Below are 14,265 nucleotides of genomic sequence, written 5' to 3' on the forward strand. Positions count from 1 at the left end.
AAATAATGGTTTTAGACCCCAAGTATGTTTGGACGAAATGTGTTTCAGACAATTTGGAGCCAATCTAGCCATGTCCGTCCGTCTGTCTGTCTGTCCTGCTGGCTGGAGCGCACGATAACTCTCGAACGGATGAACCAATTCGGTTCAAATTTTGACTTTAGTAATATTTTGCCCAAACTTAGTTTAAGTTCGAAGATGAGCTACATCAGTCCACTCCTTCCTGTACCTCCCCCACAAAAGTTCGAAGATGAAATGAAGAGATGCTTTTTTTGATTTTTGTCGTTGGACGCATCCACTGTGCAGTGTTTTGTAAAGTGTTACATGTGTTTGACGAGATGTGGCTTTGTTTTTAAACTGCTAAGCCAAAATAGCTGATGTTGTTTGTTGTTTTTAGGCGGTTCCGAGGTAGACGAAGTCTTAAACTACCTCAAAATTATAGGAACCAACGTCGACAATTGGTCCGATGGACGCATTGCGCTTCGACACCATCAAGTTGGACTTATCGCCGTTTAACACCAGACCCATTATAGCAGATTCTACTTAAACTTTCTTAAAGGTATCAGTCCTGTCTATATGATCAGCATAAGCAAGTAACATGTGACTATTGGTGTAAATTGTGTCATTTCTTTTAACATCTGCATTTCGTATAACCTTTTCCAGCAATATGTTGAATAAGTCACACGAAAGGCTGTCTCCCTGTTTGAAACCTCTTTTGGTACTAAACTCATCGGATAGGTTCTTTCCAATTTCAACTGAGGACCGGTTATCAGTTAAAGTCCTGTTACAAATCAGACATGGCTTGGACTACCTTTGAGCGTAGGGGACTGTCGAAAACTGCTTTATATGTAATCGACAAAAAGGTAGTAGGTGTCGATCTGCATCTTTTGGGTCTTCTCCAGTATTTACCGCAGGGTAAATATCTGGTCTGCGGACTAAAGCCGCATTGGTATGGCCTAATTATATCGTTCACCATAGTCTATAGTATTTCGCATAATATCCATAACACTATCTTGTAGGCAATAGGGAGAAGATTTATCACCCTGTTCTTAGAGCATACTGTCTTATCTCCTTTCTTGTGGACGGGCACAGGATGCTCAAGTTCTAATCACCGGGTACGCGTTCTTCCTACCACTAACTAGCGAATACATATACCTTATCAGCGTGTCGTCTCCGGTTTTGTATACCTCGATGGTAGGTAATCGTCTCCTGCTGCCTTATTATTCTTCAGCCGGTTTATTGCTGTTTTTACCTCATCTTGGCCGGACGGTACATATTCAATACCACCTTCTAGAAGATACCGCATCTTCGTCGTCTTCGCTAGTATTGGATACCAACAGTTTGGAAAAATGCTCTTTCCATATCCCGAGCACACTATCTGTATCAGTTACCAAATTACCTAGTGGAGGCCAACACTACAGGAGGATCTGCCTGTACCAAAGCCATCAGTTTGATGTTTCACTCTTTGGTAGAATTTTTGGACTTTATTCTGGCTCCTTTATATACCGATTTTTTCACACTACTGCTCTTCAATTTTTCAATTTTTCCGGCGAAAAAGACGTTTCTCCTCTCTCTTTTTTCCGGATACCTCTCTCGTGCGCTACGCTGTGCTACTAATCACCGGGTACGCGTTCTTCCTACCACTAACTAGCGAATACATATACCTTATCAGCGTGTCGTCTCCGGTTTTGTATACCTCGCTGGTAGGTAATCGTCTCCTGCTGCCTTATTATTCTTCAGCCGGTTTATTGCTGTTTTTACCTCATCTTGGCCGGACGGTACATATTCAATACCACCTTCTAGAAGATACCGCATCTTCGTCGTCTTCGCTAGTATTGGATACCAACAGTTTGGAAAAATGCTCTTTCCATATCCCGAGCACACTATCTGTATCAGTTACCAAATTACCTAGTGGAGGCCAACACTACAGGAGGATCTGCCTGTACCAAAGCCATCAGTTTGATGTTTCACTCTTTGGTAGAATTTTTGGACTTTATTCTGGCTCCTTTATATACCGATTTTTTCACACTACTGCTCTTCAATTTTTCAATTTTTCCGGCGAAAAAGACGTTTGTCCTCTCTCTTTTTTCCGGATACCTCTCTCGTGCGCTACGCTGTGCTACTGATTGTAGAGTAGCCTTGTATGCTGCATTTTTCTCTTCGGTAGCAGAAAGACTACCCTGGTCATACCATGGATTCCTTAGAGGATGTCTCTGGTATCCATGTATGGATTTTGAGGCTGTTTGCATGGCCTGGGTTAGAAATTAAAAAATCCACTTTTATGGACCACAATTTGGGTTTGAAAATCGTCTTTAAAAATGCAGGTATATGGATCACAGTTTGGGCTTGACAATTGTCTTTCAAAATCCACGTTTTTGGATCACAGTTTGGGCTTGAAAATTGCCTCTAAAAAATCAACTTTTATGGATCAAATTTGGGCTTAAGAATTGCCTTTAAAATCCTGGTTTAATTAGCACCATTTGGGCTTGAAAATGAACTTAAAAAATCCAGGTTTATGGACCACAATTTAGGCTTGAAAATTTACTTTAAAAATCCAGGTTTATGGACCACAGTTTGGGCTTGAAGATTGTCTTTAAAAATCCACGTTTATGGACCACAATTTGGGCTTGAAAATAATCTTTAAAAACCAATTTTTTTATGGACCACAATTTGGGCTTGAAAATCATCTTTAAAAATCCACAGTTTGGGCTTGAAAATCGTCCTTAATCAACGTTTTTCGTTCGCAGTGTGGGCATGAAAATTGTCTTTAAATCCATGTTTATATACGACAGTATGTGCTTGAAAATGGACTTTAAAAATCCAGGTTTGTGAACCACCATTTGGGCTTGAAAATTGCCTTTAAAAATCCAACTTTTGGATCACAGTTTGGGCTTGAAATTGTCTCTAAAAATCCACGTTTATGGATCACAATCCGGACTTGAAAATTCTCTTTAAAAATCAATTTTTATGGATCACAGTTTGGGCTTAACAATTGTATTTAAAATAAAGTTTTTGGGCTTAAAAAATCCAGGTTTATGGACCACAATTTGGGCTTGGAAATAGGCTTGAAAATGGACTTTAAAAATCCATGTTTATGGACTACTGTTTGGGCTTGACAATTGTCTTTCAAAATCCACGTTTTTGGATCACAGTTTGGGCTTGAACTTGTCTCTAAAATGAAAATTCACGTTTATACAGCACAGTTTGAGCTTGAAATGGTCTATAAAATCCACGTTTATGAACCACAGTTTGAGCTTGAAAATTGTCTATAAAATCAACTTTTTTTTAAAAATCCAGGTTTATGGACCACAGTTTGGGCTTGAAAATTGTCTGAAAAGATCCACCTTTATGGACCAGATAATGGGCTTGAAAATTGTATTTTAAAATCCACGTTTATGGATCACAGTTTGGGCATGAAAATTGTTTTTAAAAATCCACGTTAATCGACCATAGTTTGTTGTTCAAAATTGGCTTTAAAAATCGACTTTTATGACCCATGTTTTGGACTTGACATTTGTCTTTAAAAATCAACTTCGGTGGAGCACAGTTTTACGATACCCCGCAAACGCCTACTAAATTTCACTGAAAATGTCTGTCTCTTCATAGAAAATGTAATTAAGTTTTTGGCACAGCAATATCCTCACTATGAGTGCTAGTCAAAAAATTCAAGGTTGAATATTGTCCGTATACCAAACTGCGGGCCATAACATGCTTTCGATACATTTGGGGTTGTTTGAAAGAATTCTGCGGAATCTAGCCAAACAAAAGTTTTTAATAAAACAAAATTTTGTTTTTTTTTTTGTCACTTTCACAGTTTTCTTTCTTGATCGATTTTAACAAGGTTACATACATTCGTACATAGGTATCTTCTTCGATACTTCCCATTTCATTATTAATCCTATATTTCGGTGGATGTTTGTGTTGAAGATAATAAATATTAAGTGCTCTGCAGCTACAATATCCCATGTATGAAAAATAATAATAACACGAAATGAAATATAATCTTAAAATATATTTTGTTTTATTATCGGTATTTGGGGCTACTAGCGCCCCCATCACTAAACCTATTACAAATGTGTACAGCTAATTACATAGGCACGTACTTAAATTAGTGCACAACAATACAAATATTAATATATTCATAATATAAGGTAAATAAAATAATGAGAGAAAATTATTTTTGTATTTTAAGCGTTTCACTTTTGTTGTTTTTTTTTTGTTTTCAAAGAAAAAGTGCTCACCACTAAAACTAAAAACGTTTTTTTTATTTTTTTGTCTCATATGTTTATGTTGGTTTGTATTCGTGTGTTTGTGTGTGTATTGCATCATTGTACCCCTGCTTATAAATTAATTAAAGTTTTTTTTTTGTTTTGTTGGTTTGTTGTTTCGTGTTGATGTAAATAATGATCAAAACCCGTATTTCTAAAGAAATTTCAGCAGCCGAGGCTTTGCTATGATGATGAAATTTTGTGTTGTCGTTACGGCCAATATGTTTTAAATAAATGTTAAAATATATATATAAATAAGTGTACATATGTATGTGTGTGTTGGCCCCATAATATGAAAACAATCCACCACGGATATGTTGCTTAAGCTAAAACCGATTTCTTTGATAGATTGTCGTTTTCATCCAGTTTTGTGCTTTCGGTACTTGACGATTCGGCATCATCATCACAATCATATTCGGGATCAGGAACTTCGGGTAAATGTTCATGGTGATGATGATCTTTGTCTTCAGGGGCTGAGGGATGGGTGCCATCACCGTATTTGTCTAAGGTACGTTTAACCAAATCCTTGGAGGGTTCTTTCCTATCCCAGCACCAACCAATCTTGGCAAAGCCATCCAAAATCATTGTGGTCAAATTCAAAGAATATTTGCCCAATTCAGCTGCCTTGTAATCCCAGGGGAAGACATGGTGGTAGTTGTGCCAGCCCTCACCCATGGCAACAAATGAAACCAAAACATTTTCCCGGGGGTTAATGCGTCTGAAAAGAAAGACAAGAAACAACAAATTAATCTCGAGCCATTTTCCTCTGTTCCTCATGTAACAACTTACTTATCATAGGGACGTGTACCCCACAAATGAGCAGCACTATTCACCGACCAGGTAAAGTTCAAGGAATACACATAACGGAATACACACTGCATTATGAAACTAATATACCATTCTTCACCCCACAAGTAAACGGGAATAGCAGTGGGAATAATGAAACAGCAAAGCATTTTCAATGGAATAAAATATTTCTCATGGAAACGTACGACAGGATCAGCCAAAATATCACTCATATCCAATTGACGACCACGTCGCAATACTTCAGGATGTTTGTGCATCATCAGCCAGCCAACGTGGGCAAAGAAAAAGCCACGATTCGAATTGTGTGGATCAGCATCGGTTTCCGAATACTTGTGATGTACTCTGTGATCTCGCACCCAATCGTAAAGACTATTCTGTGGGTTATAAAGAAGAAACGTGAAAAAGTTATTAGAGGATGTATAATATTCGGTCCATACTGTTTGTGTGCTTCACAATGAAAAGAACATAAAACCTTGCAAATATGTCAAATCGAGCTGTGTCGTAAAAAGATGAGTAAAATGTGTGATTGTATGTTGAATGATAAGATTAAAAACGAAATATACATCTGCAAAGCACTCGTAGTTTATAAGCGAAATTATAAAAAATTGAAGAGGTAAATGTACAATTTCCAGAATGAGAATGGTAGTTGATGGTATTGACAATGTTTTTATTAAAAAAAACATTTTCATAATTCGTTTTCTAACTTCCATAAAACTAAATTCTTTGTAAATTACTTTTTCTGGTATTTTTAATACCAATACTATTATTTTATGTTGAGTTTTACTAAAGTTGTGAGTATTTGTGAGTCTCGATATCTATTTTACGATGAAAACATTCCACTGTCCCCATCCGCCACACGGTAAGTTATTCCGCTTATACCACACCTGTAAAATCGTCAAAATTCGGAAAAACTGGAAGGTACGTTTATATAGGAGCTACACCTTAACTTGGACCTACATATATTGAACATTTTTTGCAAGGAGGTATTTTATTCACTAAGAACTCAAAATGCAAAATTATAGCCAAATCGGTTGGAAAAGTTGGTCGAAATCGTGAAAATACCGAAAATCGGGAAGTGCCTCTATATGGGGGCTATACCTAAACGTTCATCTATATTGAACATTTTTCCGAGGAGGTAGTTTGATCACTCAGAACTCAAAATGCAAAATTTCAACCAAATCGGTTCGAAAATTTGTATAAATTCCTAAAAATTCCAAAAATCGGGCGGTACCTTTTCTCTCTCTTTTTGTCTCGTTATAAACCTTCCGAGGCGGTAGCTCGATTAGTAATTTGTCCATATTTACATTTGCCAATTTTCCTTGCGGCAATTGTCAGTTTGTCGGTGAGAGAGGGTGCTGAGAGGCAAAGGGTTACCATATGCCCCTCCTCTCTCTCCTTCAAATTGACAATTGCCGCAAGGAAAATTGCCTATTTTTGGCACTCCTTTCTATACAAGTTGGACCTCTGTACCACCCTGCCTAAATTAGGTCAGACGATGTACCTAAAATATCTTCAATCGGACGGCACATTTATATGGGGGCTATATCAAAGTGTGGACCTGTGTTGACAACTTTTGATGGAGAAGTTTTGTTACCACCTCAAAATTACCAAAACTATTGATAGTTTGGTCAACAAATGTAGATAAATTCCTCAAAACAAATAAAGCCGAAGGTATCGTTATAAACACAATAACAGGAGTAGTGGAGCGACCTATAATTCAATTCCAATAGCAGCGAAGACGACGAAGATACCACAGACCCAATCCCAGAAGGTGGTATTGAATGTATATCGCCCAGAAAAGATTAAGTAAAGACAGCAATAAATCGGCTGAAGAATAATAAAGAACCGAAGGCTTATCAACTGAGCTGTTCAAAACCGGAGGCGACACGCTGATAAGGTGTATTCATCAGCTAGTTAGCACCATCTGGAAGGAAGAACGAGGAGCCGACGATTGAAACCTGAGTATTCTGTGCCCCGTCCACACGAAAGGAGATAAGATAAGATAAGATAAGATAAGATAAGAAAGGAGATAAGGAGATAAGATTATAGGGGCATAAGTCTACTCCCTATTGCCTACAAGGTCGTGTCAAGCATATTGTGCGAACGACTAAAGCCAATGGTCAACGAGATAATTGGACCATACCAATGCGGCTTCAGACCTGGCAAGTCAATCATTGACCAGATATTTACCCTGCGGCAAATCCTGGAGAAGACCCAAGAGATGCAGATGGACACGTACCATATTTTTGTCGATTATAAAGCAGCCTTCGACAGCCAGCTGCGTTCAAAGGTATTCCAAACCATGTCTGAATTTGGTATCCCTGCAAAGCTCATCCGGCTTTGTAAAATGACTTTGACTCTACGAAGAATTTTATACCAAAAGATATTTCAGACAAGGAGACAGCCTTTCGTGTGATCTGTTCAACATCCTGCTGGAAAAGGTTATACGAGAGGCAAACGTCAAAAGAAGTGGCACAATCTACGCCAATAGCCACATGTTACTTGCTTATGCTGATGATATAGACATCATGGGACGATCAATAAAGGAAGTAACTGATACCATTATGAAGGTCGAATGAGAATCTGCTAAAGTGGGTCTGGCGATAAACGGTGAGAAGATGAAGTTGATGGTGTCGACGCGCAATGCGTCCATTGGGCTCGAACCAACTGTGGAAGTTGGTTCCTATAATTTTGAGGTAGAAAAAGACTTCGTCTACCTCGGCACCGCCTTAAACACAGCAAACGACATCAGTTGTGAAATAAAAAGAAGAATTGTTGATGTATGGCTCCGAATCCTGGGTACTTGCGCAAACAGACATGGCAGTGCTTGGTGTGTTTGAGAGAAAAATTCTTCGAAAGATCTACGGACCAATCTGCGTTGACGGTGAATATCGACGTCGCATGAACCACGAGCTGTATCTGCTATACAACGACATCAATGTAGTTAAACGTATCGAGATGCAGCGATTGCGTTGGCTAGGCCATATCATAAGAATGGGCGAATATGAACCCGCTTAAAAGGCGTATAAATACGAACCGCTTGGCGGTGCACGCAGAATTGGCAAACCAAGGAATAGATGTCGCAAACAAGTGGATGAAGAGATGAAAAGGCGCGGTATTCCAGAGTGCGAAGCAACAAATAGAGAGAATTGCAGATTAGGGATAGGTAATGGAAAGCAATAATCGATTTTTCGACTATTCGATTATGGTCTAAATCTTAAAATGCGATTTTTCGGTCTTCCGATTATTTCAGTTGTCTTAAAACTCGACTTTCGACTTTTTCATAACCGCAGAAAATCGATTATAATCGACTATTCGTCGATTTCCGAGTTTTCTTTTGAAACTGTAAAACCGCCAAAAGTGTAAAACCGCCAAGTCAACAATCTATGGTCAAACTCGAAAATCGATCACAAGGTAATCGATTATGCGATTTTTCTTCCAGACAAAAGTCGACTACGATTTTTAGATTTTTGACTGCAAAAAATCGATTGATCGATTAACCGAAAGTTGACTTACTTATCCCTATTGCAGATCTTTTCTTATTTCGGCCTACAGAACAATGTTCTGTAATGGGCCATCTAAGTAAGTAAGTAGCCCTTGTCGGCATAGTATACAGAAATAAAGCCCATTATCCATCATATACAAGGACGTGGCCATAAATGCATATCGACACCATTAAGGGGAACTCGGCGGACACAATTTGAACATTTGCAAGTAAAATGTGTAAAAAACAAGTTAAAAAGTGTCAGTCGGCTTTGCCGACAGATATATACCCTCAGCCAATGTGAAGTGAAACTTTCACCTACGGACAGACCGAATGTATACAAGGTCTCTTCAGAATTTTGTGGCCCTTTTTAAACATTTGAACTTGCCGACAAAAAATGTGGATTAGGAATTAACTGCACTAAGACACAAATGTTGAACCTTTGTGCGGGAGGTACCCTTAGGGAGGACCGATATGGGCCATTTACGAAGTAAAACTAAATTTTGAAAACATTTTTTGGAGATCCAAAGTTTGGACCAAATTGGTTGCCCCATTCAAGTGATATCGCCAAAGCATTTTAGTGGCATTTTTTAAATATTGGGGAGAAGTACCGGAAGTTGTGAACCGGTATTGCCCCATGAAACTAAGTTTGGATATAATATGACGAAGACCAAATGTTGGACCAAATCGGTTGAAAATTTCGAGAGTTATCGTGCACTCCGACAGCCACATATGGTGACATAGGGATTTTTTTACACCTTTCGGGCTGTTTTCCAAAGAAATATGGACTTGCCCCTGAATGCGAATGCAAATCGCTTCAACAAAAATCAAAGTGATTCGAGAGCAGGTCTTAAAGTGAACATCTCCGAAAATTTGTGTGAGATGTACCAGAAGGAGTAGACAAATATAGTGCATATTCGAACCTGATCTATATCTGGTAGATATATTAGGATGTGCAAAGTATGGATTACATCGATCACTCCCTTCAAGAGTTATCGTGCGCACAATTTTTCCGAACATATTTGAACTTTTGTGGAGTAGGTACCTGAAGGAGTGGACCGATATGGCTTTTCTTCGAATTTAAACTATGTTTGGACAAAATATTACGAAGGCCAAATTTTGGAACGAATCTGCAGATCCGTTCGAGATCATAGATCATAGAGGCTCTTTGCAACTTTTAGGCTATTTTCTCAGGAAGTATGGACTTACCCTTGATGAAACTTGTACCGCCGTATGGGGGGCAGTGAATGCAAGTTGTTGCAACAAAAATCAAAGCGATTCGAGAGCAGGTCCTAAACTGAACTTTTCCGAAATTTTGTGTGGGAGGTACCCGAAGGAGTGGACCGATTGAGTCCATATTGGAACCTCATCTCAGTTAGGTAGAAATATCACGATGTGCTAAGTACGGACCAAGTCGGTTATTCCCTTCAAGAGTTATCGTGTGCACAAATTTTCCGAACATTTTCGAACTTTTGTGGGGGAGGTACCGGTAGGAGTGGACCGATATAACCCATCTTCGAACTTGAACTAAGTTTGGACAAAATATTGCGAAAGCCAACTTTTGGACCAAATTGGTTCATCCGTTCGAGAGTTATCGTGCGCACCAGCCAGCCAGACAGACAGACGGACGGACATTGCTCAATCGACTCCAAATTGTCTGAAACACATTTCGTCCAAACATACTTGTCTAAAACCATTATTTCGATGAGGCACATTTTGCCCGTATGACAGTGTATATTCCCTCGTTAGCATAAATGCTGAGGGTATAATTATAGCGTTGTATCCGATACCAAAAGGCACAAGGGAGACTTCTGTCATATCAATGAATACACATTTTAAGCTTTGTTTTCCTGGACATGAACTTTTTATCCAAACAACTTGCAGTCGCCCCAATGCAATTTTTGTTCCAAAATTTCATAAATTTTGAGCAAAAATGACGTCGCATGTAAATCGTTCAGGAGCTATCGAACATTGTCAACGATTATCCACATTATCGCAAAATGTGAAGGTTTTGCTCACTTCGACTGCAATGGCGTGGCACATCATGAATTCTTGCCACAAGGTCGTACGGTCAATAAGGAATACTACCTTGCACGAAGCAATCCGTCAGAAACGCACAGAATTTTGAAAACGGTAATAAAGGATTTTGCACTATGATAACGCACAAGCTCACACATTGATGCTTTTGCGAGAGTTTTTGAACAAAAACAAAACCGTTATCCTGCCTCAACCATCGGATTCACCGGACTTGGCCCCGCTGACTTTTTCCTCTATCCAAAACTGAAGATACCGATGAAAGGAACGCGTTTTGCCACCATTGAGAAGATAAAAGACAAATCGAAACACGAGCTGATGGCTATACCAAAAGCGAATTTCAGAAGTGCTTTGAGGATTGGAAAAAAACGCAGACATAAGTGTTTTATATCTCAGAGGGATTACTTTGAAAGGGACAAAACATCAGATCAGACCTTGTATTGGGAGAGGCAGACATTCACATGTAGATCATCCTCATCATCAATGTCTTTGACTTATCGTGGGTATTTGTGTATTTTTGTGAGAGCAGATTTCACTTAGTATTTCACCCAGTGGATTTATTCCTAGTTCACTGTACTAGTTCCAAATCGTATGAATAATGTCATAAAATCTAACGTGTGATGTTACGTATACGCAGTTTTTCATAAAAATGATAGAACTGCATAGTGATCTAGATAGCATCACATAGTTCAATTTCGAACAGTGCAGTGTGGACGTCATTTCAGCATTTCGGTCTCATCAATTTTGGCGGCGGCCTATACACTATCTCATCCTGATTCTTTGTTACTTTTTAGTTGTTTTATTGCTTATTTTATTTCATTCTAGCTGATTTCAGACATGCTTGAAATTTTGTGAGTGTGTGCGGGGAGGGGGATGGGGAGGTTGGTACCTAAAGGGGTGCACCGATATGACTTATCTTCGAACATAAATTTAGTTTGGAGAAAATGTTGGACCGAATCGGCAGATCCCCTTGAGAGTTATCTTGAGATCCGAACAATGCACACTGTGTCATAAAGGGTTTTTGCACCTTTCAGGCTATATTCTCAGGAAGTATGGACTTGCCCCAGATGAAATTTGTACCGTTGTATGGGGGGCAGTGAATGCAAGTTGTTACAACAAAAATCAAAGCGATTCGAGAGCAGGTCGTAAATTAAACTTTTTCGAAATTTTCTGTGGGAGGTACCCGAAGGAGTGGACCGATTAAGTCCATATTCTAATTTCTAAGAGTGGTAGAAATTTCACCATGTGCAAAGTATGGACCAAGAGTTATCGTGCGCACAAATTTTCCGAACATTTTCGAACTTTTGTGGGAGAGGTAGCGAAACAAGTAGACCGATATTACCCATCTTCAAACTTAAACTAAGTTTGAACAAAATATTAGGAAAGCCAAGTTTTGGACCGCATCGGTTGATCCGTTCGAGAGTTATCGTGCGCTCCAGCCAGAGATACAGACGGACGGACATGGCTAAATCAACCCCAAATTTTCTGAAACGGATTTCGTCCAAACGTACTTGGGGTCTAAAACCATTATGTCGATGAGGCACATTTTGCCCGTATGAAAGTGTATATACCCTCGTTAGCATAAATGCTGAGGGTATAAAAAATTGTGGGTATTTCAGCTGCACATAATTGGCATCTATCAGCAAGTGGCTATATGGCTAATTCTTTTAACGATAAAACGGCCTTGTTTGCTAAAAATGGTAATCTCTGTCCCGTTTACAGAGTTTTGTCATAAAAATATAACTCTGATAGACATTGTTGTCAAATTTATTACCCATTTCGTATTTAAACACTACTTCGCAGAATCATAATCCGCATCATGACGGGTGCTTATTAAAATTTTATGTATGCAGTTATTAAAATTATCGGCATTGCAATAAATGTTAATGTTAGTTTTTATTGCTGCTTTTAGCTGCTGTATTAAGGTAGATGTACAGTATTAAGTCATACTTGAAAGAATATCTGCATTATTACCTTTTTCCAAATTAACTATATCTTACTTTAGCAATTTCTATAAACCACGCCAAGCAACTCAAAATATTTTCAATTTTTGAAAAGGTGTGCTAATAAAAAATTATACATTAGCCCTTAAGGCCTAATGAAACTTCTTCTCGTTTTCAAGAGTACTACAACATATACAGACGTTGTTTTTTTCGATAATAAGTTTAACACTTACCTGACCAGCTGAAGTATAGCATAACATTAAAATAATACGCATTGGCAAATTCGCCTTAAATGAACGATGTGTCCAATAACGATGGGCACCACCGGTAACACCAAAGCCAACAACAGCACCCATAATATAGGCTGTAAAAAAAACAAAAACAAATTAATTTTAATGTTATTCGAAATTCCTATTTTAAAAATAACATTTAAAATAGCATATGTAATCTTTGCTACAATTTTTATAATTATTTAAAATTAAATTTTAACCTTCACCAACAGCTTTCAGAGACTATCAACTAACAAACAAATCTACATATGTATATGTTACGTCAACAAACAAACAGGAATTGTATCAAACAAACATTTTATAAATATTTTTGGATTTGTATTTTATAAATATGTTTGAAATGTTTGCCTTTGATTATCTGTTAATTGGCTTTGTTGGCGTTTGTTTTAATGAAGTTAGTCTGTTATTTAATGAAACATTGTGAATTTATTTGGAAAATAGCAAAACTTAAAAACACGTGGAGAATAATTGTAGAATTTATGAAACACCTCTTTGTGAGAATATTGTTAAGGGGCTATGGCCACTTGTCGATCGGACAAGAATTGGCTGAGATATGAACGTTAGAAAGGAAAAAATCATTGTGAAAGCGGTGCCTACTGTAGCTCGAAAACGGATGATCCGATCTTCATATGTCCTAAAGAAAGTGACTTTTTTAATTTTTAGGGCAAAAAAAAAAACGATCATTTTTTGTTAAAAACGAATTTTTGATTAGGAATATCGATAGTTTGCCAGCTCTAGGTCGTGTTCCGATCAAACAAAGAAGAATATTGCAATTCGACAAGATGATCAGATAATATTTGTGTGAAAACTGCTAAAATTGTCCTTATTCATGGAAGATATCTTCCACCCACAACCTTTCCATTGATGCTAATTATAGCTTTGTTCCTTTACTTTTTTAATGGTAAACGTGGTAAAAGAGAAAAGTGTCAAAATTGCTCAAATGCCAAAAAGAAACATAAAAAATCAATTTTCTTCTTTTATTTCACAGTTTTTAATTTTGTTTTGTCAGCGTTCGACTTTTTCTTCTGTTTTCGTTCATTTTTTTCTTCACTGTGAAATAATCGTCAAACAAATGTCGAAAATGTGTCTGCTAGCCTGTGGTAGAAGAGAAAGGCTTATGTGCTCTCTCTCACTTCTCACTCTCTTAACAATTGCTGCCAGTTTTATCACTTTTTGGGGTTAAGGAACGCTTTGCAGGTTAAAAATGGTAACAAATGTTGATGTACATGGTCAGATAACGGACTTAGAGCTTAGTATGTACATAGATCCCACAGTTGTAATTGTGTGTAGTGTAACCACAATCAAGCTAGAGGTCGCAGCTATAGTTCAATACTGACATAATTTTTTTGCGTGATATAAGAAAAAATTCCAATAATTTTGGATAATGATCGAATAGTGTTTAGCGGGTGAAATTTATCATATATTTTATGGGAAAAATATAC

At 37.9% G+C, this 14,265-nt stretch overlaps 1 protein-coding gene and 1 long non-coding RNA gene across 6 annotated transcripts in view; one reads left to right on the top strand and one right to left on the bottom strand.

Moving 5' to 3' along the window:
- LOC141389341 (uncharacterized) overlaps positions 1-10,395 on the top strand; it is a 69,619-nt gene extending 59,224 nt beyond the window's left edge. Inside the window, exon 2 of the long non-coding RNA XR_012409025.1 lies at positions 9,883-10,395. This is a non-coding gene — a long non-coding RNA (uncharacterized lncRNA). The remainder of the gene's footprint in view (positions 1-9,882) is intronic.
- LOC141389338 (acyl-CoA Delta-9 desaturase) overlaps positions 3,995-14,265 on the bottom strand; it is a 122,457-nt gene continuing 112,186 nt past the window's right edge. For all 5 annotated transcript variants that reach the window (XM_073960702.1, XM_073960704.1, XM_073960705.1 and 2 more), the window contains exons 3-5: positions 12,767-12,897; positions 5,055-5,446; positions 3,995-4,983 (exon numbers count right to left, since the gene is read on the bottom strand). In XM_073960702.1, the coding sequence (XP_073816803.1) occupies positions 4,587-4,983; positions 5,055-5,446; positions 12,767-12,897 (920 nt within the window). In that variant the 3' untranslated portion in view covers positions 3,995-4,586. The remainder of the gene's footprint in view (positions 4,984-5,054; positions 5,447-12,766; positions 12,898-14,265) is intronic.

This window comes from Musca autumnalis, unplaced genomic scaffold (genome assembly GCF_047663935.1).
Source record: "Musca autumnalis isolate F117 unplaced genomic scaffold, ASM4766393v1 scaffold_1, whole genome shotgun sequence".
In the NCBI taxonomy this organism is placed as follows: domain Eukaryota; kingdom Metazoa; phylum Arthropoda; class Insecta; order Diptera; family Muscidae; genus Musca; species Musca autumnalis.